Source organism: Lissotriton vulgaris, chromosome 2_2, assembly GCF_964263255.1.
Source record: "Lissotriton vulgaris chromosome 2_2, aLisVul1.2, whole genome shotgun sequence".
Lineage (NCBI taxonomy): Eukaryota > Metazoa > Chordata > Amphibia > Caudata > Salamandridae > Lissotriton > Lissotriton vulgaris.
The window spans coordinates 75,990,402-76,017,958 of NC_141688.1; the positions used below are offsets into that span (position 1 = coordinate 75,990,402).

The 27,557-nt window shown below is 45.9% G+C and overlaps 1 protein-coding gene across 2 annotated transcripts in view; it reads right to left on the bottom strand.

Moving 5' to 3' along the window:
* Positions 1-27,557, bottom strand: part of NEIL1 (nei like DNA glycosylase 1) — a 165,263-nt gene that overhangs the window by 19,946 nt on the left and 117,760 nt on the right. The window contains exons 7-8 of one of the 2 annotated variants that reach the window (XM_086959312.1): positions 3,283-3,310; positions 2,602-2,666 (exon numbers count right to left, since the gene is read on the bottom strand). In XM_086959312.1, the coding sequence (XP_086815438.1) occupies positions 2,602-2,666; positions 3,283-3,310 (93 nt within the window). The remainder of the gene's footprint in view (positions 1-2,601; positions 2,667-3,282; positions 3,311-27,557) is intronic. The other variant, XM_086959313.1, reaches the window with a different exon arrangement.

Genomic DNA, 27,557 nt, shown 5'->3' on the forward strand with positions numbered 1-27,557 from the left:
TAGTCACGCATTTTAATGGCACTATCTCTCTGCTCTGTACCAGCCACACTGAATTAACTGGCAATGCCAGCCTGCTAGTGTGCGCCACGCCAGCCTGTCACACTTGCTAGAGTTACTGTTTGTGCACTGACTGCTGCTGCTACAATGTGTCTAGCTCTACGGAAATTCCCGCCTGCAGCGCGGGCGAGTCACTCACTATAGAAGGGCATGACGTCACCTGGTCCTAGTGGCAGTCCTGTGCCCATTCAGACACCGTAACCCGTGGCGGGTGGGGCCTGCCCTCAGCAGTGGTTGCGTACTGGCTGTGGCGGGCGGGGGTGTGACCTCACGTCCTGGTTGTGAAGGGAAGTGAGGTCGGATTGGTAGGAATTTAAACAGGGACTGGACTAAAGTTTGGTGTGCTGCACGCCGGCAGGCACATGAATTAACTAGTGTGCGGTGCTGCGCATATTTTACCGGTGTTGGACGCACAGGCAAGCAGACTGTCTAACTAGTGCATTGGTCAGATTTTAACTTTTCTGCTGGTTCAGCCTGTCCGTAATGAGCACCAGCATTGATGCCTAAAGTAAACTTTTTGGGTGCCCGCCCTTGAAGATTGCGCCATGAGGATTGTGCCGACTGTTGTGTAGTTACATCAGGCTCACAGGAGGTGGTCAGTAGGACTGGATGATTTATTGCCGCTATGGAGGACGACACAGATTGGCGCAAGAGAGAACCCCAACTTTGCTGTGTCGCCTTGCTCGACAAAATTATTTCAGTGTAACAGTAAGCTCTTCTGTTTAGGGGGATCGGTCATGGTGCTTTGGAGGTCTCTCTGGCTGAACAACACGCAAAAATGAAGTGCCACTACCGGCCATTCAGAAGGAATAATAAACACTTCTAAACGAAAACAGGTCGCTGCTTGGCAGTGTCCAGCGACGTCTGTTCAGGCACACTCTTTAACTGATGCCTGCTATTGCAACTTGTGCCTCCTTGGCCCCCATGCCCAATCAACCGAAGAGTTCAGGCCCAAGACGAAACAAGCGGGGAAGCGCTCAGTATGGAGCATACACTCCCCAGCGCCTGTTTACCAGCAGCAGTCAGGTGAGTCATTCATGCATTCTGGGTCTTCAGACTCTGTACTGTCAAGTGGATTTCTTCTGCATTTGATTAATACTAGATCGCAATGCCCGTTAGTGCGCACCATTCATTATAAAGCAATTGTAAACTTTAATTTCAGGGGTTTTGCTCCAGTTACAATATATTTGAAATTCTCGGGGATATGTTCTGATATTTTTTTCTTTTTTTCTTTCTTTCTTGAGAAAGTGTCACTGTAAGTGTCACACAGTTAGCAGTTAAATGTAATTCACCAGTCCACTAATACTGTGGAATGCCACATATACGCAATTTGAAAACTTGGCAGCTATGTTGCCTGTTCTGCACTCACACGGAATAAGTTTCCGGGTAAGTATCTTCCATTTCTAGTGCTTCGCAGCAGTTTAAAATCTTCTTAGACTTTCTCGTTGCGCACATGGATGTAATTTCTAATGTATGTATATGTTTCCCTTGTCTTCATTGTCTGATTTTGCTCGCAAAAAAGTGTCCCTCACAGTCTGTGAAATGTCACTCATAATTGCACAAAAAAATATGAAAATGTCACACATACCAATCTAAAACCTTGGCAGCTATGTGTGTGTGTCTTTTTAACAAAGACAGCACGCAATTGGACAAAGGCGGGTGCATTGCTCCGCCCATGGCCTATTGGTGTCGGTTACCTGCAGGCCCGACATCTGTTTGAAATTATCATGCACAGAGGCGTGCGCGATAATAGGAAACAGATGTCTTGGTGTTGCGCGCGCACCACTCGTTTTTATATTTTCCCAACTTCACGTGTACGTGTGCACAAACTACAACTCATCAAGACTCGCTTTTCAAAATATTTAGGCACGCTTTTGCGCACGTCGTATCGCCGCTTCTCTTCCTCCTGGTTATTTATACTGGATAGGACACATCCACTAATTTAATGCAGTTAGAGACGTACAAAAAGGGCAGTTTTTGAAGTCTTACCAGGCTATGATTGACACTGAACTGCTTATGAAGTATACCTAGAAACTTTCAGCTCAATGAATAACAGATTAATCTAACTAAAGAAAAAGGCTTGAGAACCAACAATAGACAGCATCTGTTACATCACAACACATTACTCACAGAGACTCTCAATTTATACTTTCTAAAGCAGATTCCTTTTTAGTGCAAGAAGAGGGTGGCATGCGTTTCTATTACAAATTGTTTTCAACAGGTGTGGCACATCTGGTAGTTAGATTTTGGCAACCTTTCACTTCAATTCACATTAATCATGTGGTTTACAAATGCACCTGGTGACTTGAGGACTAGGAGCTTAAGTGGCCACACTGCATTAGACTTATTTCTTGTAGTGTGCAAACTTTAAACCAGGGTGAGATGACCTATACCCACACCAAGTGATGTCACTCACAGTCTTATCAGCATGGGAACTTATCTCTATCACCATAGGAGATACTGCCCTTGGTGCTAATTCATTTACAAACTGTACATAGTTATATAAGTGCCACTCTTACCTCAGCCACACAAAGCTTGCCTTACCGTTACAGGTGTAGTATCAGGATCTGCTTTCACAAGAGACTTTCTCTTCCTGCTTTTCTTTTCTTCTGAAACGCCAATTATATACGATCAGGCACAAGACAAAGTTATGATCCAATATGAACAATATCAAATGTAAGAGTGAGGAGCAAAGGCAAAAGGATATTTTGAGGTTATATTTTAGGAGTTGACGCTCTATACTGCCGGCTACAACCCCAGTGAAACTGAAGTTTAACCATAGGTCCATAACAGCACTAGCTCGTCATTTGCTGACGCAGGCGATTGTTTTTCCTTACCTCCTCCACCCACCTCTTCTTTACCCTTACTTTTATTTCTCATACGAGCCCCTAGCTGAGTGCGAATGACCACATGCAGAAGTTTAGTTCATTTCACTGCAGATTAATGGGCAAGCAGAATTTAGGATACGCAATGCCAAATATGTCAACACTACTTTCCTTCCGGAGTCGTCGTTACTGTATAGACACTGCTAAATGTGTCAATTGTTTATTGAGCAAATGTATATCACTGCTGACTTTTTTACATATAGTGTGGCTTGTGGTTGATAAGTTACCACTATTCAAATTAATAAAAAATATATTTTTTAAAGGTTTTAGGGAGAGGAGTGTTTATACAGGTTTGTGAAGATGTAATCATATCTGAAAATGAGAATGAGGAGTAGCTCACCTTTCGGGGCCATAGGTCCAGGATCGCCCTATAACCAAACAAGGATTTGTTAGAAAAGCAGCATGACATTTAGTTGTGTATCTACAGAGACGTTACAAGGGCAGCACCTCCACTTCTATTGGTGCCAGAAAGTTTGCAGACAAAGGAAAGCAGGTGTTATGAACAAGACACATCTTGCATAAGCCACACTCTCACAATCCGGGCCCTCTATTTTGGAAGGCAGGCTACTGTAGAACAGTGGCGGTGGAATGCTTTCTTCAGATGTATACTTAGGCATACATTTATATTTGTGCATACATCTCAACTTTTAAAAATTAGTACAGAGACTTGGTTGGTTCTCTACGACACCAGCATACAAAAGTGAAAAGCATGTTAGAGTTAAACGTATCCCTCATCTCAGACACAATCAATCAATCAATAAATCATTGCATTTATATAGCGCACTACTTACCCAGAGGGTCTCAAGGCGCTGGGGGGGGGAGGTCTGCTACTGCTCGAACAACCAGGTCTTGAGTTGCTTCCTGAAGGCGAGGTGGTCCTGGGTCAGGCGGAGGTGGGTGGGGAGGGAGTTCCATGTCTTGGCGGCGAGGTAGGAGAAGGACCGTCCCCCTGTGGTGACTCTACGGATGCGGGGGACGGCGGCGAGGGCGTGGCTGGTCGATCGAAGCTGGCGTTTGGTAGCGTAGAAGTTGAGGCGGCTGTTGAGGTATCCTGGGCCTTGGCTGTGTAGGGCTTTGTGTGCGTGGGTGAGGAGACGGAAGGTGATTCTCTTGTTGACCGGGAGCCAATGCAGATCTCTCAGGTGTCCGGAGATGTGGCTGCGACGGGGGATGTCCAGGATGAGTCGTGCTGAGGCGTTCTGGATCCGCTGGAGTCTCTTCTGGAGTTTGGCGGTGGTTCCGGCGTAGAGGGTGTTGCCGTAGTCCAGACGGCTGGTGACGAGGGCCTGGGTGACCGTCTACCTGGTCTCGGTGGGGATCCACCGGAAGATCTTACGTAGCATGCGCAGGATGTTGAAGCACGACGAGGAGACGGCGTTGACTTGTCTGGTCATGGAGAGGGAGGAGTCCAGGATGAAGCCCAGGTTGCGTGCGTGGTCTGTTGGTTTGGGTGCGCTGCCTAGGGCGGGTGCCACCAGGAGTCGTCCCAAGCGGCAGGTGAGGATCCCAGGATGAGGACTTCCGTCTTATCTGAGTTCAGTTTCAGGCGGCTGTTCTTCATCCATTCGGCTACCTCTTTCATCCCTTCGTGAAGGTTGGCTCTGGCGGTGGCGGGGTCGTTGGTAAGGGAGAGGATCAGCTGGGTGTCGTCAGCGTAGGAGATGATGTTGAGGTTGTGCTGGCGTGCGATGTCTGCGAGGGGGCTCATGTAGATGTTGAAGAGGGTTGGACTGAGCGAGGAGTCTTGAGGGACGCCGCAGATGACTTCGGTGGCTTCAGATCTGAACGGAGGGAGTCGGACTCTCTGTGTCCTTCCGGCGAGGAAGGAGATGATCCACTCCACTGCCTTCTCCTGGACTCCGACGTTGCTGAGGCGTTGTACTAGGGTATGATGGCAGACAGTGTCCAAGGCCGCGGAGAGGTCGAGGAGGATGAGGGCCGCTGTTTCTCCGTTGTCGAGCAGCGCTCGGATGTCATCGGTGACTGCGATCAGGGCGGTCTCGGTGCTGTGGTTGGCCCGGAAGCCAGACTGCGAGGGGTCGAGGGATCCGTTCGTCTCGAGGAAGGCGGCCAGCTGCTTGTTGACGGTCTTCTCGATGACTTTAGCAGGAAACGGGAAGACACACATTTCAACTTAACTGAAGAAAGGTGAAGGCACAAGATGTCGTCTGTTCTGTAGAAGGCGGACGACAGATGAGAATGGTGGCTCTAGGTCCAAAACTGTGAATGTGATAGATAGCATGCTGAATTCTAATTTCTAAAGTGGATGGAACAGTGAGTGGAGAACAAGACCTTCTCTTTCCTACAGCGGACACAGACTGCGAGTGAAAGGATAGTAAATGTGAAAGGAGAAAGAGGGCACATTTTTTCACGCACTCTCCCTTATATATTTTCATGATCTCAAACTTGGACAAGTTGTCTTTAACTAACAAGCCCAACAGAGGAAACCTCACAAAATTCAGGTGTTCACAGAGTAATCTGCCATGCACATATCTTTCAGGGAACAGATAAAGGCAGACATGCTGCCTAGCATAAGACCTCTAGCACACAAAAGCTTGACACTAAGATTCAGAGTTACATAAACCCACAAAACAGCTTGCACCAATACACTCTACTTACACACCCTATTCATCTGGAAGCTGTTATCAGTCAATCAGGAGAGACTTCCTCTCCCTTGGCTGATTACGTTATCTGTGTGGTTTGTTTTTCGTAGTCTTGCAAGACCCACTGTAACTTCTCTCTTAGTGCAGAATTCCTCCTCATACGGCCTTCAATTTCTGCAAAATCATCTAACTTTCTTTTCTAAAAATGGCTCCAGGACTAATGAACCATTTAAAGTGGCAGAGGGTGAAGATCCGGGGCTTAGTGAGAAGGAGTTCCAGGATAATGGAGGTTGAAGGTGCCAGCAAGACCGCCCAAACATTAAAGAAATCTAGGCGACAACCTATGGCACTAGACAGCAAGGAGTGCTATCTCAAACAGGATTATAAAATGACCGCGAGTAATAAGCACTTGGCTAGGGTACAAATAATTTTTCCATAAACCCCGAGCGCTAGACACAAAAGATGTTATCAGCAAACATTCTCTGGATGCACTGAATCCATTTATTTGTAAAGGAAGACCAGGTAAGACTTCGCCCCCATGCATGAGCGCTCATATGACAAACAAATAATCTCTCCCACTACCACCACACACAAATGTTATAGGAGACAAGATAGTAATTGCAATTGCCTTAGGGAGCACTATTTCATTTCATAGCACACGATTTGGCCGCATGAACAAAAAAGCATAGAGGAGCTACGGAAATGCTTTTCTGTTTGCATATGAAGATTAAAGGACTTCACTCAATGACTTAGAATGTTATGGACACAGAACATACTTTGGGCCATCTCAAATTGTCTAATCCCTTCCCCCTACTAAAACCTCTCACCTCATCATGCTCGTATACGACCTCACAGTAATGGAGGTTGCTGTACAAATCACATAAAAATAACATAGGAGCAAGCGCGGGCCACACTGCACAGACTGTACGACGTTGGGGATAAAGCTGATAAGCTACTGGCCTGGCTAGACAAAAGACAAACAAACAGGAATTGGGTTCCAGGGCTGCAAAGTGAGGCAGGGGACAGATGCAAAACTGGGTCAGAAATAGCAGAGGAGTTTTCTAGTTACTATGAGGGGATATACGCCATTCGTTCACTCCTTACAGAGGAGGACTGCGAGACTTCTTGCGGGATATTTCCCTGGCACGGCTCTTGGTGGGGATAGGGAGCGATTAAAGGGTGACCTGACAGTTGATTAAATCAAAGCAGCAACCTGTGGCCTCTAATCTGGGAAAGCAGCTGGACAAAATGGACTGCCGGTAGAAATGTTCAAAGCTATGTCCGAGGTGATGGCAGAGCATTTATGAAATATGTTTTGCCAGGCGATGATTGAGGACGTGCTCCCACCAGACCAGAGAATGGCGGTGATAGCGACAATCCCGAAACCGGGCAAGCCACCCTCACATTGCGGGTCGTATCGGCCAATCTCATTGCTCAACTTTGAGGTGCTTGCCAAGCTTTTATCTACACGGTTAGCTGAGGTGATTACAACTAGGATACATCCAGATCAATCTAAAAAAAAAAACTGTTAACTTTGTACTTGTATAGCGCACTTATACCCTGAGGCCTCTAGGCGCTGTACGCATACCGCTGTGAAACCCTTCCTGGCTTTTCCCTGTGAAGTGCCCATTCCTGGGCACCCCCAAGGTGAAGCCAGGCATGCCTGTGCTGTTGGGGCCGTTGTGGAGATAAAGCTATTGCCCAGAGTTGCAGAGTGGGACCCATGATTAGATGAGGCACCGAGGCGAGAATTATGAGGTCCGAGGAAATTGAGCTCAAGACCCGCCAAGGCGGGAATTGAACCCTGGTCCCGGGCCAGACCTCTGCATCAGGGTCTGCCGCTCTAACCATTGAGCCACACTTCTCCACAATCTGGCTTTATGCCACATCGAAGCACCAGGCTGAATCTCTGTAGGTTGTTTGGAATACTTTATATCATGGAGAAGGCCCCTAAGGAGCAGGCTGCACTACTTTCCCTCAATGCCAGAAAGGCATTCAATAGTGTGGAGTGGAGCTACCTCTTCGCTGTTCTAGAAAAGTTCAGCATGGGACCCAAGTGTATAGGGTGGGTCAGACTTCTATATGCGCAACCATTAGCCAGGGTACGGGTCAGTGCCACAGTGTCACAGACATTTGCCTTGTGGAGAGGTCCCAGACAAGGCTGCCCCCCCATCTCCAAATTTATTTGCTCTGGAACCACTCGCAGCATTCGTTCCACAAGACCCCCCTATATGGGGATACCAATAGAGGAAGAGGGGGAGAATCACATATCCCTGTACGCAGATGATATTCTGCTTTATATGAGGAAACCAAGGCACTCAGTGGACCGTATCCTCCAGATATTCCCTATATTTGGGGACTACTCTGGTTACCAAATTAATTGGGATAAGTCATTGCTGTACCCTTTAGCCGGAATAACCCCCGCCCTGACCTCCCGATGCGTGGTGCCAGTGCAAGGGAATGGCTTTAAGTATCTCGGAATCTATATAACGCCTGACCCCCAGGAATTCCAACGACAGAACATCGGTACACTACTCGATAAGCTTATAAGAGACATAAAGCATTGGCGCGCGCTTCCTCTGACAATGATGGGACGCGCAGCAATGTTTAAAATGATGGCGTTGCCGCGTCTTCTGTATGTATTGCAAAATACGCCGTATGAGGTGTCCCCAGCTGTTTTCCAAAAGGTGAACACAGAGCTCCAGGCATTGTTATGGTGTGGCGCGGCCCCACGTATTGCCCTAAATAAGTTACAAAGAGGGGTATATGATGGTGGATTGGCGGTGCTAGATATACAAGGGTACTACTGGGCAGCTCAGCTGGCAAACATGAATGGATGGATATTTGAGGACATGAATGATCCAGCATATAGGGTGGACAGACTGGCTATGGGTGGGAGAGGCCAGTGGACGCTACTTTACACTGGGCGAGTAGGCAAGAACCTGCCACCACAGACAACTACAGTGATTAGATCATGATTTGCAGCGACAAGGAACTTGGGTTGGGAGGGTAAGCACATGGAGATGACACCCCTGTGGGCAGGCGATGCTCTGAAGGAAGTGAGTTGGCTGAAGAGGTTCGCCACATGGGAACTACTGGGGATGGAGATCCTGGGAGACATTTGGAGGAGGTAGGCGTATATCACATTTGCCGACCTGGAAAGGGAATAAGAACTGGGGAAAGAAGAGTGGCTCAAGCACATTCAATTAGGGCACGCCCTACGTGGGTATCTCAGAGAGGGGGAGACCCTGACATTGGCCTCCCCGCTAGAGGATAGAATATTGACAGAGCCACTTCAGGAAAAAAACATATTTTTAATCTACAAGATAAGCAACAATGTCCCAGACCAGTTGTGCTCCCCCCGGACAACCTGGGAAAGGGATATAGGCCCTTTTGAAGATGAGGAATGGGTGGAGGCACTCCAGGGTCCCAGAGAAGTGGCGATACATGCAAGATTTTGTTTAGTGCAGCCTAAAATATTGCAAAGGTTGGACTACCCTAGATCAGTGCTGAAGCATCTGGGGTGTAGCGAAAGTGCGAGGTGTCACAGGGATTGCGGATTTGAGGGGACCATCTATCATTATATTATGGGATTGTCCTGTCTTACAAGAATACAGGCAGAAAATAGCGGAAGTGGTGGGATTGGAGGTCCCGCTGGAACCCAAATGGTTCCTCCTGATAACAACTGGGAATGATGATTGGCCTAGTCACGTGAGGAAATGGCCTACATTAGCGGCTATGGTGGCTAACCGGAATGTAGCAAGGAAAGTGGAAGCAACAGAAATCGCCACTGTAGAGGAGTGGGAGAACGATCTCGATTGGTGCTGGCAGGTGGAAGTTACAATATATAAAAGTAGAGGGTGCACCAAGAAGGGAGAGAACATCTGGGAGGCCTGGCAAACATACAGAGGGTTGTAAGGGAGTATATTGATGCATAGACTGAACTTGTTGAGATTGTAGCCAATTGCGTAAATATTTGACTTTGAACTAATGTAAAATGGGTGATACACTAGAATTGCTCTTAGTATGTACTGTTGTTGTTTACATTTAATATAAAGATATTTTTTAAAAAATAACATAGGATAGGTATAAACAAATATACGACATGCTCAGGAATTGTGTTCATATTTGTACGCATTGGACGTGGCATTGTGGAACTGCTGTTACAAATGTGCAGCTGGAAGTGTGCAAGGCCACTGAGGCAATTCTACATACAATATCAATGGATATGTGTTGGAAAGTGCCCTATTTTGTAATGGTTGCCCCCACTTTTTGCCACTGGGACTGATGTTTTTCGACTGATGTGCACTGGGCCTTGCCAACCAGGTCCAAGTGCCAGTGCTCGTTCCCAAAAATCAAGGTAAAATGTTCTAATTAGTACACACTTTGGCACCCCTGTAAATCCCTAGTAAGTAGTACCCCTAGTACCTGAGGCATGTGTACCAAAGAGTGTCCTTAAGGGCTGCAGAAAGTATTAGGTCACCCTAAGGGACCCCCTACAAATTGCTTGCAGTCTGCCATTGCCGACTGCGTACATGGAGCAAACCATGAGTAAAAACACAACATGGCGCACTCGCTGTGTGCCACGCCAAAGCCACTGCATGTAACAAATGTAAGTCACCTCTACAGTAGGCCTCGTAACCAGCCCTAAGGCAGGGTGCATTATATAAAATGTGAGAGCACCAGCAAGTCCAGACAAAATGCACCCTGATCTAAAGGTTGAGTTGGTCGCCTCAGTGCAGCATTATCCACCAACTGTAGGTTATAAAGACTGTTGTGTGACGAGTTCACTGAAAGGGCCCCCCGGCACTTTATATGCGTTCCTGGGAGGGGTGCATAGCAAAACGCTGCCCACTCACCATAAGACCCAAATGCCAGCTGTCTTCAGCCGCTGAGGCCGCATTCCACCACCAGGGACAGCTGCGCTGCCCTGGGGCCTTTTGTGCCATCTGATGGGGGGGGGGCGTGGGGGGGGGGGAGCGCAATAAACTCCACGAGCAGCCCAGCAGGACTCCACAGCAGTCGGCTGACACTGCTGCCGCACAAGGCCAAGCGCTGGTAGCAGCCACAAGGGGCCGCCGCATTCCAGGGGCCGTGCACCAACCACAGCAGGCTGAGCCCCGGTCTCCCCCGCAAGTATTTGAGGGGGAGCCACTTCAGGAATGGCTTCATGAGAGTGGCTCCCAAGGCAGCTATGAGAGGCGGGCGTGTGCCAGGCCCAGCAAGGCCTCCGGTTGCAGTCAAGGCCATGTGGCCAGGCAACCCATCAAGGGCACAGTTAGATTCACAGCAACTCCTCGCGACCAGTCATAGCAGTGAGAGTCATGGGGGAGCCCGCTGTGCAAAGATATTAAACAGATTATAGCATTGACCAGCAGAGCCCTCTACAGAGCGGCAATTTTTCAGTCTAGTTGACTCCGCCATCCCAACAGTCCTGTAAGTAATTTGCAAGTGACTCTAAGCAGTGTATGTTTTATCCATAGGATAAATAAAACACTTTCCAGGCTCATGCCTCAAATCTGCCAGCTGTAGTTTCTGAAAATCGCTAGCACGAAAAGTACTTACCTGATCTCCCCTACGATAAGGCTCAGGCTGCTCGACCACTCTACCACAAATAGGAGCACCTTGGGATTGTTAAAGCAAGCCCCTGTACACAAGTAAGGGATACCTGGACTCTCTACACAGCACACCTCATTTTGGTACACTACATAGAGAGCCACCTTCCTACAATATGTGTATCTGAAAACAGACCATAGTTACAGTATGAGTTGCAAGAGACTGAAACATGACACTGATGCCATACTATCAAGGGACTACCTTCGAAGGTCAATTAATATGAACAAAGTCAACAAGTTGGTCAATGCTGGACTGTCATGGTTTTCGGAAAACTTCAATATTGAGGGAGTTACCACAGCTACCCGTACACAAAAAATAAAATACTGCCTGAAAGCACAGTAGTCCCTGGCACTAAAGGTAACTACTTTTTGTGAGGATGTGCTCCTTGTAAAAGAGCAGAATGCAGTCATAAACAGCGGAATTAGCTAATTCATGAAGTTAACAGACTGCCCCATAATGTGGTGGGTGGTAAAAAAATGAATGTGAAGTGTGTTGTTTGAAAAGTCCTCCAGGTAGATAAGATATATAACGTACGTGAAATCAAAAGGTCTTGGCTAAAGCCGGACCTACAAAGGGCATACGTAATTATCCGGTTTCCTTTGTTATGGCCGATTCTGCCACTTGATCACAGAAAGTTAAAGCAAGACAAAAAGGTCAAAGGAATTTGACATCTTTCTAACTTGGAGTGCTTATGCAGGGGCAAACAAGTGCTTTCCCCTGAAACGTTCTAGGACAAGATAATATCTTCTAATTCCATTCTTAGAACACTTGGAGGAATATGCCCTTAAGAGCGACAGTGCAGCACGGCCCTTATATAATGCTATAATTTCAAAATATTTTGTTGCCCAATCGCCTTTGCCTCAAGAAAGGAAACTAAAATATTTGTCTGCTTCTGTGTATTCCAGTCTCAAAACCCACACTGCTGTCCTATCCTTCCCTCTCTCCACACCAAGGGCCCAAAAGCACTCCATTTCCCTCAGAACTTAGCAACTTGAAGCACTACACTCTCCACCTGACCTTTAAACAACTCCTATGACATGTGCATGCCATTTCACTAGTAAAGTGATGTGGCAAAGCACTCCACCATTCACCTTAGGCTATCCACTGCTTCCCCAGAAGCCCCGTAGGACCACCCATGCAAACCCAGGCTCATAACCCATAATGCACACCAACTGATCAGGAGCCTGCACTTGAATATCAATTTGTTAAGAATGTGTATCGTTCACATTTATTTCCAAAATAAACTTGTGCAGGGTTCCAGTTAAGTATTAGAGCTCTTCCAATGTGTGAAGAATCTCTTGAAGCATCTCTTCGCCATAAAGGTGGGAAGCATGGTTTGGAAAATACTTAAATAAATTATCAGGCTGATGTTGAAATTAAGGAGTTGGTTGGTATCCGAGTTATCTCACATAGGATACTTCAACTTACAGGTTTTAGATCACTGGTTGCCCTGAGTTCAACCTTGAGTTTAACTAACATGAAACATCAGTTGTTACTGGGCATTGGATACCCCAACATATGAACTCCTTAACTAAGAAAGAAAAATAATCACCTCTGGTGTATTTTTCTATTTATAAACTGCAACAAATTACAAGTTACCCTGAATGCTAACATTTGCTAACTACTAAAAAGAGTGTGCATCATTAACACAGATGAAGGCACTTGATTGTATACTACAACTTACTATACTGCTTCCTGAATGCAGGCATAACTACCATATTCACATATTCACAGACTCAAAAAAGGCTTGTATGTACTGAAAACAGGAGAGTCACTTAGCCTGTTAAGGGTAGACATGAGAATGGCAAGGATTAAATATAAAAGGAACTATCCTATTACCTAAACTCGAAATTAAACTTTGAGATAAAGAGACAGACTGACTGTTTGTGACGACACAACACCATGCGCCGCTGACAAAGCGTTTTGGCCTGAGCTTTTTCTTCTCTTAAATATAAGAGAGACAATTAAAACTGTTGATTGAACTTTTTAACAAATGGCTAACAGATTGTTTTTGACATGTTAGAGTTGATGTAGGAAACTAATGTTAGTCTTTACTTCTCAGGTTGTTACATCAGTGGTTATTACATCCAGAGTACCTTTATATCACAGGTCATTACACTGGGAGAGCCTTTACTTCATAGGTAAGGTCTAAGCATGTCTTGTAGCCGTATACATTTATTTATTTAATTTCAAATTTATTGGAGAAAAAAACTGTAATTAATTTTCAATTTATTAATGTTAAGCATTATAATAGTGATATTATTTTAGTGGTAAATGAATACTGTAAATTTAAAATATTAAAATTAATTGTAATTAAACTAACCATCCCTGACACCTAACAAACCCTTACTATCACTATACACTACCCATTCCTGAACCCTAAAAACCTTAAATAATATCAATTTCAGTTGTTATATCATTAGTTTTTAGATAGAGCCAATTTATATCATGGTAAATACATCAGCAGCATCTTCACATCTCAGTACTTTACTTCACAGGTGAAGTGGTATTATTATGTATATATATGTGTGCATATTTATAAACACACATACATACACAAATATATAAATATACATAATAAATATAATATATACATAAAACTTACATTTAAATATGTTTCCATAATTTCTTTTTACATTTCAAAATACTTTCTAATAAAAATATTTTAATTTCCATTTTTATTTTATAATAACTAAATGTATTTTTTAAACTAGCCACCCATAAGCCCTACAACTCCTTACTACCACTATGCACGCTCATTGCTAAGCTCTAAAAAATCTTTATTACCACTAAATACTATCCATCCCTGAACCCTAAAAATCCTAACTACTGCTGTAAACATCCACCCCAGAGCTCATAAATGCCTTACTATCCCTGTACCCTACCCATCGCTAAGCCTTAAAAACTCTTTAATACCTCAGACACTACCCATTCCAGAACCCTAAAAACTTGTTACTACTCCTAAGCACCATCCACCCATAAGCGTAATAAACTCTTTACCACTCCTATTCAATGACAATCTTTAAGCCCTAAAAACATTTTGCTACCTGTACACACTACCCCTTCCAGAGCCCTAAAATAATATGGCCACCATAAACTACCCAAACTTGAACTCTAGAGAACCATTACTACCTCTATTTAAACTTTTAAAAAATGTAAACTGGAAACCAATATTTTAATCTATTTTAATAATGAATTACTTTTTTTTAATTAAACAAATAATTTACAATTAAATTAATTACTCATATTTAAGTAAATAACTTAAATTTAAATGGTTGTACTTGACTAAATACATTTCATTTAAAATTAATTTAAATTACAATTATAATTGTAAGTGCCCTAACCATGACAGTACATGTGTAATGTGTATGTTAGTGTACAATCAATCAATCAGAGTACTTGTAAAGCGCGCTACTTACCTGTGAGGGTCTCAAGGCGCTGAGGGGAGGGGGTGCCACTACTGCTCGAAGAGCCAGGTCTTGAGGAGTCTTCTGAAGGCGAGTAGGTCTTGGGTCTGCCGTAGGTGGGTAGGAAGGGTGTTCCAGGTCTTGGCGGCGAGGTAGGAGAAGGATCTGCCGCCGGAGGTTGTTCATTGGATGCTGGGAACAGCGGCAAAGGCAAGGCTGGTGGAGCGGAGCTGGCGAGTGGGGGTGTAGAAGCTGAGTCTGCTGTTCAGGTAGGCTGGTCCGGCGTTGTGGAGTGCTTTGTGTGCGTGGGTGAGGAGCTTGAAGGTGATCCTCTTGTCGACGGGGATCCAGTGTAGGTCTCTCAGGTGAGGGGTGATGTGGCTGCGGCGGGGGACGTTGAAGTTTAGACGGGCGGAGGCGTTTTAGATGCGTTGTAGTCGTCGTAGGTGTTTGGCTGGGATTCCTGCGTAGAGTGCGTTGCCGTAGTCCAGTCTGCTGCTGACGGCCTGTGTCACCGTTCTTCTTGTTTCAGTCGGGATCCACTTGTAGATCCTGCGGAGCATGCAGAGGGTGTTGTAGCAGGAGGAGGAGATGGCGTTGACCTGTTTAGACATGGAGAGGGAGGAGTCGAGGATGACTCCTAGGTTGCGTGCAGGGTCGGTGGGTGTCGGTGCTGTTCCCAGTGTGGTCGGCCACCAGGAGTCGTCCCAGGCTGAGGGGGTGGGTCCGAGGATGAGTACCCTATCTTGTCCGAGTTCAGCTTCAGACGGCTGTTCCTCATCCAGTCGGCAACGGCCTTCATTCCCTCGTGGAGGTTGGTTTTGGCAGTGTGCGGGTCCTTGGTGAGGGAGAGGATGAGCTGGGTGTCGTCATCGTAGGAGATGATATTGAGGTCGTGTTGGCGGGTCACTTGTGCGAGGGAGGCCATGTAGACATTACATAGCGTCGGGCTGAGGGATGAGCCCTGGGTAACGCCGCAGATGATTTCGGTGGCGTCGGATCGGAAGGGCGGGAGGCGGATGCTCTGGGTTCTGCTGGAGAGGAAGGATGTGGTCCAGTCAAGGGCCTTCTCTTGGATTCCGGCTTCTAGGAGGCATGTCTTTAGAGTGTGATGGCAGACCGTGTCGAAGGCGGCTGACAGGTCCAGGAGGATGAGGGCTGATGTTTCGCCGTTGTCTTGTTGGCGCCTGATGCCGTCTGTGTCGGCGATGAGGGCTGTCTCGGTGCTGTGGTTTCGTCTGAACCCGGACTGGGATGGGTCCAAGAAGTTGTTGTCTTCCAGCTGGCAGGCCAGTTGCATGTTGACGATTTTCTCGATGGCCTTCGCCAGGAACGGGAGCAGGGAGATGGGCCGTAAGTTCTTGAGGTCCTTGGGGTCCGCCTTGTGTTTCCTGAGGAGGGCGTTGATTTCGGCTTGTTTCCAGCTTTCCGGGAATGTTGCTGTTTCGAAGGAGATGTTGATGACCTTCCGTAGTTGGGGTGCGATGGCAGCGTCTGCTTTGTTGAATACGTGGTGTGGGCACGGGTCTGATGGAGATCCTGAGTGGATGGAGTTCATGACCTTGCGTGTCTCGACGTCGTTGACGTTGGACCAGGAGGTCAGGCGGTTGGTGCTGGTGGTGTTCACAAGGGAGGTGGGGTCTGGCGTAGTCGGGGAGGTCATGGTGTTGAAGCTGTCATGGATGTCAGTGAACTTGCGGTGGAAGAAGATGGCCAGTGAGTTGCACAGTTCTTGTGAGGGCGGTATGTCGTTGGCGTTGGCACTGGGGTTGGAGAGTTCCTTTATGATTCTGAAAAGCTCTTTGCTGTCATTTGCGTTGTTATCCAGGCGGTCTTTGAAGGAGGATCTCTTGGCTAATCTGGTGAGGTGGTGATGTCTGCGGGTGGCGTCCTTGTGGGCTGCGTGGTTGTCCGGAGTGCGTTCGTGGAGCCATATCTTCTCCAGTTTCCGGCGTGCGCGTTTGGAGGTCTGCAGCTCGTCGGTGAACCAGGTGGCTCTCTTGCTGGCGTGGTTGTTGGAGGGTCTCTTGAGTGGGGCAAGGGTGTTAGCGCAGTCGTCGATCCACTGTCTGAGGTTGCAGGCTGCGGTGTCCGGATTGGTGGGGTCGTGGGTGGGTTTTGGGCGAGGGTGGTGATCAGTAGGTCTTCGGTGACTTTGCTCCAGCAGCGGTGAGGTAGCTGTTGGGTGCGGTGGTGCGTGGTTGGTTTATTGAAGGTGAAATGGATGCAGCGGTGGGCGGTCCAGTGGTGTTCGGTGGTGGGGGTGGCCAATGTGGAGCTGTGGGACGGGCCGTAGGGACGCAATGGTGGGATGAGGGAGGAGCAGCTGGGAGCGGGGTGGCCAACATACTGTAGGAACCTGGCTTTTTATGTAGGGTACCAAAATGAGATACACTATGTAGAAAGTCCAGACAACCTTTAGTGGCTTTAGTGGCTTACAGGGCTTAAATGAATAAACCCAAAGGTTCTGTTTGTGGTAGTTTAGGCTTATCAAAGGTCAGTGTTAAGCATTTATTGTGTGCACAGAGTCAATAAATGAGACACACACTTAAGAAAAAACTGAAGACCAATTAAAAAAAAATAACAGATTTCTATATAAATGTTGATACCAAGATTATCCGAATCAGGTAAATACTTTAGATGCTATACATTTTTACATTAATAACAGTAGAAAATGACAGTGGTCAGATTTGAGGCATGAGCCTCGAATGCGATAATGTTATCCTATGAGAGAAACATACACTGCATAGGCACACTTATAGAGACAACTTGCACTACTGTTCTTCTGGACTTAAGGTAAGTTGGGGCAAAGGTCCAAAACCACACCAACAGTTCAAGTTTACCTGCCCCTGGGTGTCTGGGTGCAGAGGTGCTTTAGGTGGTGGTAGCCTTGAACGCTAGCTGCTAAAATCAATGGGGAAAAGTATTGCTGCAAGGAAGGACTGGAGGGACCAGTCGGGCAGAACCCAAGTGGGGAGCTCGGCTCTTGAGGGTCTCAGAACAATAGAGACACTGTGGGCCAGATTCACAAAAAATGTGGTCTTAAGTTTAACTTAAGTAAAACTTAAGTTTAAGTGAGAGAAAATCCTATCTTTACTACTCCTAAATATCCTTTGTGAATACCGAAAGTTGTAAAGTTAGGATTTTGTCTCAGATTACTTTTGTGAATCTGGCCCTGTATGTTTATGTGAGCCTGGGCTGGTAAGCTCGGGTGCACAGATGTTTTGTCCGGTGAGTCAGTTAGTTAGAGGGTCTCACCACTCTTGGTGTACCTGCAAAAGAGGGAACAGAGACACAGCAGAGCCACTCTCAGTGTGGATCAAGTCCCTTGATGTGCAGGTAAGTTTTGGCGGCAGTGGTATTACGACAAACACAAACAAGCCTTGGTGCTTGCAACTGGCTCTGGTACCTCGGTTTTGGTGCTGGGTGGCTACTGGGGGTCCCAGTGCCTCCAGACTTGGCAAGAGGCTGGATCTGACCTCATGGAGCAGTGAAGACATCTTTTTGGGGTGCTGCTGCCTTGGTTTGCCTGGGGGTCGACAGAACGCTGTACTGGGCAGATAAGGTTGGTGCCTGTTGGTGCAGGGAAGTGGCTTCTCCTCTTCAAGGGAGATGTTGCTGGATCGAAGTAGTGCTGGGCAGACCTCCTAAGGGTTTGGGTAGGCTGTTCTACTTTTAGACGTGTCAAGTTGGTGTTGTCGGGAGGGCAGCAGCCAGGCAGGGTTTGGCCCCAAGATTAATGCTGCTCCACAGTTCTCGGGTCTTCTTTGCCCTTCTTCTTTCATGCAGATAATTCTGAGTTCCTGGTGTCAGCGGGGCACCTTAATACTAAAGTTAGGGGTATTAAGGAGGGTGAAGGGTAGTAGCCATTGGCTACTTATCCTATGAGGTCACTACACCCCCTATACGACCACTTCCTGTAGGGACTGGGCATAACCCTCTCCCAGATTTCCTAATTCCACCACAAACAAGATGGTGGAACCCTTCTTTAGTGGAGCATATCAGGAAGCCCAACTTAGGGGTGTGACTAGCCTGGAGGTGCAACATGCCTACTTGCATGGCTAATTTCCCAACTGTCCTGGTGCCAAATGGGCCTCAGGGAAATGGGTGACATCTCCCAGGTCTGGGGGAAGCCAGGGTCACATATCAAAGGCAGCAGGGGCTTTGAAGCCCTTGGCCTTGATATGCTAAATCACTAGCCATCCTGCAGGAGGAGGTGTGAACACATGCCTCCAGAGCAGGCACTGTTTCTGACCTTAGAGAGTGTGGGCCCTCACCTGCAGGGGGTCAGAAACTTGTCTGTGGTGTCAGGCTGGACGATACCAGCCAGTCAGTACACTAGATACTGGTAGGTTTTTTTTTGGGGCACCTCTATGGTGCCCTCTGGGTGCATGTAATAATAAATCTAGTGCTGTCAACAGTTCAGATTCATTAAGACAAGGTGCCTGATACCAAACACCATAGGTTTAAGGAAAACCATCCTGTATCTGGGGAACTTGTAATGACCAGTGACCAGTACATATCCTTAAAATGGCTTCCCTGTTCACTTGTATCATCTAGTAATTGAACTAGACAGCACAGGGGCATAGCTGCTCATGCAGATATGCACTCACATGTAATATAATGCACCCTGCGTAGGGCTACAAGGCCTGCTGTAGGGCTGACTTACATATATTAGATGGAGTGACTCTGGCATGGCACACAGTGTTTGTGCCATTTTTTGTTTTCCCTCATAGTTTGCACCAAGTCACGCAGCCAGCAATTGCAGCCTGCTTACAATTTGCATGGGGGTCCCGTAGGGTGGCATAATACATGCTACAGCCCTTAGGGATCCTCTTTAGTACCCATGCCCTAGGTTCCAGGGGTACCATTTACTAAGGGCTTACAGGGGTACTAAAGTGTGTGCTAATTGTGTTACAATTAGACCATTTTAACTTGTATTTAGAGAAAGAGCACTGGCAATGAGCCCTGGGTATCACGGGGCCAGTGCACATCAGTCAAAAAACATCAGTACCAGTGGGGAAAAAGGGGGAGTGGCCATTACAAAAAGGAGGCTTTCCGATACATTCTCCCTAAACATGATTAATCTCTCATGACTGTAAACCTTTACTACACCGTGCACTACCGATCCCGAATCCTAAAAATCCCTCACCACCCCTACCTGAACCATAAAACTCCCTTACTTCCCTCTTATAAAATTTAAGTCTAAAAAACATGAACCCCCATCCACATTAATTGAATTATGTTTTTTTAATTGTAAAATAATTTTGTATTTCTAAATATTAAATAATCAGATTTTTATTTTGTATAGCTCTAGATACTAATTACTAACAATCTAATTTGCGGGCGCGCAAGTTATAATTAGCTGAACTAACTATAACGGGGGAATTTCAAAGGTTTTGTATGAGTGAAATGTCCAGCTAACGATATCGTGTGAAACCTATGGTTTTTTCAATTAATTTGCAAGGTTTTTTAAATGCTAATTCCTAACTATAATGTGTGTGAAACCTATGCTTTTTTCAGTGAATTTGCAAGGTTTTTAAAATGCTAATTATTAACTATAACGTGTGTGAAACCTATGGTTTTTTTCAGTGAATTTCAAAGGTTTTGTAAATGATAATTATTAAATGTATTAATTGTTATATTTTTTTATACCGATTTACTACATTATTTTAAACTATTTATTTTTAGATATTTTATTTTTTAAATTACATTACATATTTTTTGTATAAATCGCCCACATTTTTTAAAAAAATATTTAAATTGTAATATATATTTTTTTAATGTAATATTTTTTTAATTTATATATATTTTATATAGCAGGCAATGATATTCTATGGAATGAAATTCAAGTTACTGGTAAGTACAGTTAAATTTACTTTTCAGGAATAGTAGTGAGCTAGATTGGGGGAATTAATTCCTCTTCAATCCTGAGGTCCCCTGTGAGCCAACTAGCCCACAAGGTACCTCCAGTATGCGCCAGGCAGCTGTGTTGCAGAGAGGTGTTCAAAGGGCGCGCCCCCTTTTTACAACACTCTGCAACACAGCTCCGTGGCGCTTACTGGAGATACCTGTTGGACTAGTTGCCCCCTAGGGGACCTCTGGATTGAACGGGAATTAATTCTCCAACCTAAAACGCGCCTCACAGCATTTTTGCACTCACATCACCTCAAGCCCCGCCCCCTACCTTCACCACTGTGCTAACGCGCCCTGTAGAGTGTTCTAAGTTGGGGGATTAAGTCCCCTTACATACTGGGGGTCCCTGAGGGCCAACTAGTCCACCGGGAACCTCCAGTATACGCCAGGAGGCTACGTTGCAGAGAGGTGTAATGAGGCCACGCCCCTTTTTACACCTCTCTGCAACGCAGCCCCTGGGCGCGTTTGCAGAGGGGGAACTAACTCCCCTTGCATATTTGGGGTCCCTGGGGGCCAACTAGCCCACCAGGAATCTCCAGTATGCGCCAGGGGACTGCATTGCAGAGAGGTGTAATGAGGCCACATCCATTTTTACACCTCTCTGCAACGCAGTCCCCGGGCACGTTTGCAGAGGGGTAACTAATTGCCCTTGCATACTGGGGGTCCATGGGGCCAACTAGCCCACCAGGAACCTCCAGTATGCGCCAGGGGACTGCATTGCAGAGAGGTGTAAAGAGGCCATGCCCCTTTTTACACCTCTCTGCAACGCAGCCCCCTGGCGCGTTTGCAGAGGGGGAACCAATTCCCCTTGGAACCTCCAGTATGCTCCAGGGGGCTGTGTTGCTTTGCCCCAGGGGGTGGCGGTCCCCGGGGCAGTGTGGGGGGGGGGGGGATTTGGGCCCCCCCACACTTCTTTTTCACTATGCCCCCGGGATTTGGTCCCCCCCAGGGGGGGGGGGGGATAATTTGAAAAAAAGCAGACCGGGTTTCTTGAAAAAAAATTGGGGGCCTTGGGGGTCCGTGTGGGACCACCTGAGCAGGCCTAGGGGGTCAGGGTGTTTCTACCCTGCCCCCTTTTTGCGTTCTACACGTTTGTTTTTCTGCTTTCTTGTGCCTTGGTCTACCGAGCACAAGATGGCTACCAACACTTCCTGGTTTGGAGTGTTGAAAGCCAATGAGCATGCAGCTCGTGCTCGGAAAGGTTTATAACTCAAAAAGGGGGCAGGGTAGAAGCACTCTGACCCCCTAGGCCTGCTCAGGGGGTCCCACAAGGACCCCCAAGAATTTTTTTTCTCCAAAAATCGCGGGGTACGCGTACCGTACGCGGACACCGCGATTTTTGAAGAAAAACAATAAATTTTTGGGTCCTTGTTGGACCCCCTGAGCAGGCCTAGGGGGTCAGGGTGCTTCTACCCTGCCCCCTTTTTGAGTTCTATACGTTTTTTTTCTGCTTTCTTGTGCCTCAGTCTACCGAGGCACAAGATGGCTGCCAACAATTTCTGGTTTGGAGTGTTGACAGACAGTTGACAGCCAATCAGCTTGCAGCTCGTGCACGGGAAAGTACGCGTACTGTATGCGTACGGTGTGCGCACAGTGCTCGCTTATAGATATATTTTTTTTCTTTTGATTTTCTCAGGCACTACTCGAGGGATTTACACTATTGAAGCAAAGGTGTGATCTGCGAATCAGACTCTACCATTTTGCCAAATTTCTTGTAATTCCGTTCAGCCGTTCGGGCTGTAGCTGTGTCTAATCATCCTATGGAAAATAACATGGGGAAAACACGTTTTGGGACCCCCCTTTTTTCTCAGCCCCCACTTGACGAATCCCCCCAAAACCTTCAGGGAAGGAGCGGAGCGGAGTGGGCCATCTTCTTTGAGAAATTCGCGAAGATTCATCAACCGGCGCCAAAGTTATTCCCAATAGAATGTTGCGGATTTCCTATGGAAACTAGGTCCTAACTATAACTACCTACTGGCGACCGCCAGCAGGTAATTTATATATATATATATATATATATATATATATATATATATATATATATATATATATATATATATTTTAACTACTGGCGGTCGCCAGTAGGTATATATAGTTAGGATTTTTTTCCTATGGGACTTTTGAAAATTCTATGTCTAATAACTTTGGCGTTTGTGGGCGGAATCGGCACATTTTGTTTCTGAGCAGCCCTTGAAAATTTGGGGGGGTTTCATCAAGGGGGGGCCGAGAAAAAAGGGGGGTCCCAAAACGCGTTTTTCCCATGTTAATTTCCATAGGGCGTTTGGCCTCACTTTTAGCTCGAACGGCTGAATGGATTTGCACGAAACTTGGCAAAATTGTAGGGACTGTTAGCCCGATGTGCCTTTGCTGGGTCTCAATATATGTGCTCCAGTGGATTTTGAGAAATTGACGTTTTAAAAAATGTATATATCTGTGACAGCGTCCTGGATAGCGCACCAGTTCGCGTACTTTTCGCGTAACGGAGCTTTGCGAAGCGAAGCTGATTGGCTCTCCGGTGTCTGTCAACATTCTAAACAGTCCGTAGCGGCCGCCATTTTGTCTCTCGGTAGGATCGAGAGACAAGAGGAGGCCAAAACGAAGGGGGAAATAAAGGAAAGGGGGCAAGGTAGACCCCTTCTGACTGCCTAGGATTGATGAGGGGGATATTAAAGTGCCCCGCGGGGCAAAAAAAAAAAAATTGCGATTTTTCGCCGTAGAGGCGCGTCCCGGTACGCGAACTGGGCAGCTAACTGGGCAGCTAACCGGCAGCGTAACGGGAGTCTGAGGAGAAGCTGATTGGCTGTCAACATTGTAAACAGTCCGGAGCGGCCGCCATCTTGTCTCTCGGTAGGATCGAGAGACAAGAGGAGGCCAAAACGAAGGGGGAAATGAAGGAAAGGGGGCAAGGTAGACCCCTTCTGACCCCCTAGGATTGATGAGGGGGATATTAAAGTGCCCCGCGGGGCAAAAAAAAAAAAAATTGCGATTTTTCGCCGTAGAGGCGCGTCCCGGTACGCGAACCGGGCAGCTAACTGGGCAGCTAACCGGCAGTGTAACGGCAGTCTGAGGAGAAGCTGATTGGCTGTCAACATTGTAAACAGTCCGGAGCAGCCGCCATCTTGTCTCTCGGTAGGATCGAGAGACAAGAGGTGGTGAAAAACGAAGGGGGAAATGAAGGAAAGGGGGCAAGGTAGACCCCTCCTGACCCCCTAGGATTGATGAGGGGGATATTATAGTGCCCCGCGGGGCAAAAGAAAAAAAAAATTGCAATTTTTCGCGGTAGAGGCGCTTCCCGGTACGCCAACCGGGCAGCTAACCGGCAGCGTAACGGGAGTCCGACATCTTGTGTTTTTGGAGCATCCGGTTTGCGTACCGGGTAGCGTTCCGGTAAGCGTAACAAGGGGAAAACCAAGAGAAACAGTAAAATAAAATTTAAAGGAATAGATTTCCACCAAACTTGGCAAAATTGTAGGGACTGTTTGTTTGATGTGCCTTTGCAAGGCCTCAAGATATGTGCACGTGTGGATTTTGTCTAATTAAGGTTAAAAAATATATATATATCTGTAAGCGTGCTCTGGCGCGCTTATGTTACGGGTTTTGTTTGCGCTGCAGAGACGATACGTCACGTTTATGCGACGTGTCATGAGGCGTCTCACGTGGCTACGTGATACGTCACGTAATAAAGAATATATTTTACAGCTATAGATATTAGCTTTTAAAAAACCAATGGAATTCACTGAAAAAACCATAGGTTATAGACCATATATAGTTAGGAATTAGCATTTACAAAACCTTGAAAATTCACTGAAAAAACCATAGGTTATAGACCATATATAGTTAGGGATTAGCATTTACAAAACCTTATTTTACTCGCATAAAACCATTGAAATTCTCATATATAGTTAGTTGCGCTAACTATATATCGCGCACCCGCAATCCACTGCTGATGATGTCACATATTACATCATTCATGACATGGTCAGTGACATCACTGATGACATCACTGATGACATCTCAAATGACATCACTGATGACATCACTGATGACAACATCCAGTGACTGTATGTTTCTGTAAAGTTAAAATATGTCTTACATATTGAAGAATGAGTGGGTGTATAAGTGTCTGGATGAAGGATTTAGGAGGTGCATTACTGACTGTATGAGAGAGTGATTAGATGTGTCTCACTGAGTGCATGGGTTAGTGACTAAACTGTCTTAATTTGTGCATCATTATGTCTGTTGTTCTGTAAACTGCTGCATGTGTTGATCAGTAGCTATATGAGTAACTATATGGGTTATTGATTGGTTGCCCAAGTATTTGTATGGGAGACTGAGTGTGTGTGTGGGTGGCTGGGAGGTGTATAACTTTGTGCATTGATGTGTGAGCAGTTGATTCACTAGATGTATGGGTTCAAAAGTGCATGTGGAAACAGCTGTATGGGCGGTTAACTGTGTGCATGAGTGTATTGGTGAGTGAATGGATATCTCAGTGCTACCATGTCAAAGTAAGTACATATGTAAAACACAGTACATGTGAGAGTTGACATATATAAATAACTGTGCATAAGAGCCAGTGAATGTGTGAGTGGCTGTGTGGATCATTGTGAACTTGTATCAGGGAATGTATAAGAGAGTAAATATGTGTTAGTATATGTTTGAATAAGTAAGGTGTGTATAACTGTATAGTTGAGGAAATGGAGGTGTGATTGATTCTTTGCATGACTGACTAGGTGTGTGAGTAACTCCATGGATGAGTGACAGTCTGTGAGTGTCTGTTTACACTGAGTGTATCTAAGGCAGCGGTCTCCAACGGGTCGATCGCGAGCTACCGGTAGCTCGCCGATCCCCTGGGAGTAGCTCGGCCCGGCATTGCTCCATTCTGAGCTGCGGTATCTATTTTTATCCCTTTGTTATGTTTTTTTAGGCTGTTATGAGCTCTTGCCCGCCCTCACCCAAACCAGCTGCTCGGATAGGCTGAAGTGAGCTTAGCTGGGGCGGAGCAGGCTGAAGAACATGACGTTCTTCCTGAACTCCAGCACAGGCAGGCACTGCTTCACTGTTTTTTTCCAAACGGTTAGCACGCTTTATATACTGCGCGACGTGTGCTGAAAGCAGCAGGACGGAAAGCCCGATAGCTGCATTTCAGTTGGCACAAGCATGGTGCTCCATCTATGCGACCGGAACTGTGCCACATGCCTTTTGATCCTGCGAGAAGAGGAGCACATTAGCAGAAAGGTAAGCAAGCCCCATGTCCAGTAGCTGCATAGTAAGTGAAAGCAGCCCAGTGCATGTCAGACCTTTTGATGTGTACGTGCGCGGCCGTACATGCAATACTCCCCCTGGCCCCCCAAAAAATAATCGGAGTTAAACACTGCCTAATTTGTATGATTCTATAATAATAGTCAGCATGATTATCGCAAAACCAAACACGTGCGCTGGGGAGCACCGTCCTCCTCTTCATTTTAAAAATGCGTGCAGCTGAAAGACATACACTTTTAATTATAATTATAACACTTCAGTAAACAAAGGCCTACTTGCAATTGCCGCAGTTATCAGATTAAAAGATGTATATTTGGAATTCAAGAAACATGCCCGTGGGGAAAAAGTACTATGAATGAAAGTCAAAATGCTCTCATGGATAGCTATTCCCGTTCCTGTTCACTAGCTGAAATACAATTGCTGAGTGGTCAGGTGACTCTTTATTTATGGGAATTTATTAGGCAATAATCAAATAATAAATAAAGCAATTACATTTTCCCTTTCTGGTCACCAAGTGCTGAGTCAGACGACAGACAACCTCAGCCACTTACAGACAGCCCCAGCAGCAAGCAGTCTGAGCACATGCCAGGCAGAAGTGAAGATATGCGTTCTCAGAGATGGCAGTTAACCAGATTAGTGAAAGAGGTGCATTTACCTCGATGTATATTCTAGAACAGGAAACTGTTCTATGTAGGGAAATGCCCTATGTTAAAATATTCAATAATCTTACCGGGCAAGAGGTGGTAAACTGTGGGTTACATCTGGAGCTCTGCATCAAGCACAATAACCTCCTGAGCTTTCGTGGTGTGTTTGAATCTGCGAGGTTCAGTTTGCATGCCTATCTCTGCAGCAGGGGCATTAACACGTATAAATATTTCAGCAGCAGGTACATTAATCCACTGAGTTCTCTGCTATGGAACCATAATATGACCAACATGGAAAACGTGGTTCTTATTAAAAAGTTACCAGACTGCATTTTTTTGGTTGACCGAAGCTGGAAGACGTACTTGGCTAAGTAACCAGATGGCCAGCTTAAGTAGTGTTTGAAACATTAATGATTAGAACTAGATGCAGCTAAAATATCTCAGAACCAGGTGCCAAATTCAAAAGTAGGGACGTGGGAACATTACTCTGTTATTTTCTGTTTTTTTTTTAAATGTAAAGCTGGATGGTTGAAAAAAAATGCTTATACAGGTACACACCCTGGCGCTGAGAATAATCAAGAGGCATGCAACTGTTTTAACAGTGTTGTTGGCTACTGTCAATTGTAAAACTTTTTTTGAAAACCAACATTTCTATTTTGTGAATATGTTTGTACAGGGTTTTCAGATTTTTCACATGCTACTTAAAATAATACAATGTAAAATAAACTCACCCTCTTTAGTCCTACCTTCTAAAGAAGTGGGTAGGCAAGTCTGTGGCAGGTGTAAAAACCTGAGTGCCTCCAAAAACATTTATGGGCATGAGCATGCTTTGTCATTTGAAAATAAAATAATGCACATAGTGAAACTAGAGTTGCCACCTTTCCAAATACCGGTCATTTGTTGTGTTTTAATAGTCTGCAAAGGCCTGGATATGAAAGATAATCATATGTATTAATTTGTTGCATAACTTTTCTCCTTTTGTTTATTTGATAACGAGGAAATGAGAGGCATTTTGTTGCTGAATTTTTTTAGGACTTACTAACCCAATGTATGGCACTGAAGTACTTAGCTACATGGTGAGCAAACTATGGCACATGTAGGGTGAGTGGCTGGAAGTGTTTTCTTTGACTTGTGATTCTGTGTGGGAAGTGTTTCCATGACTTGCCTGAT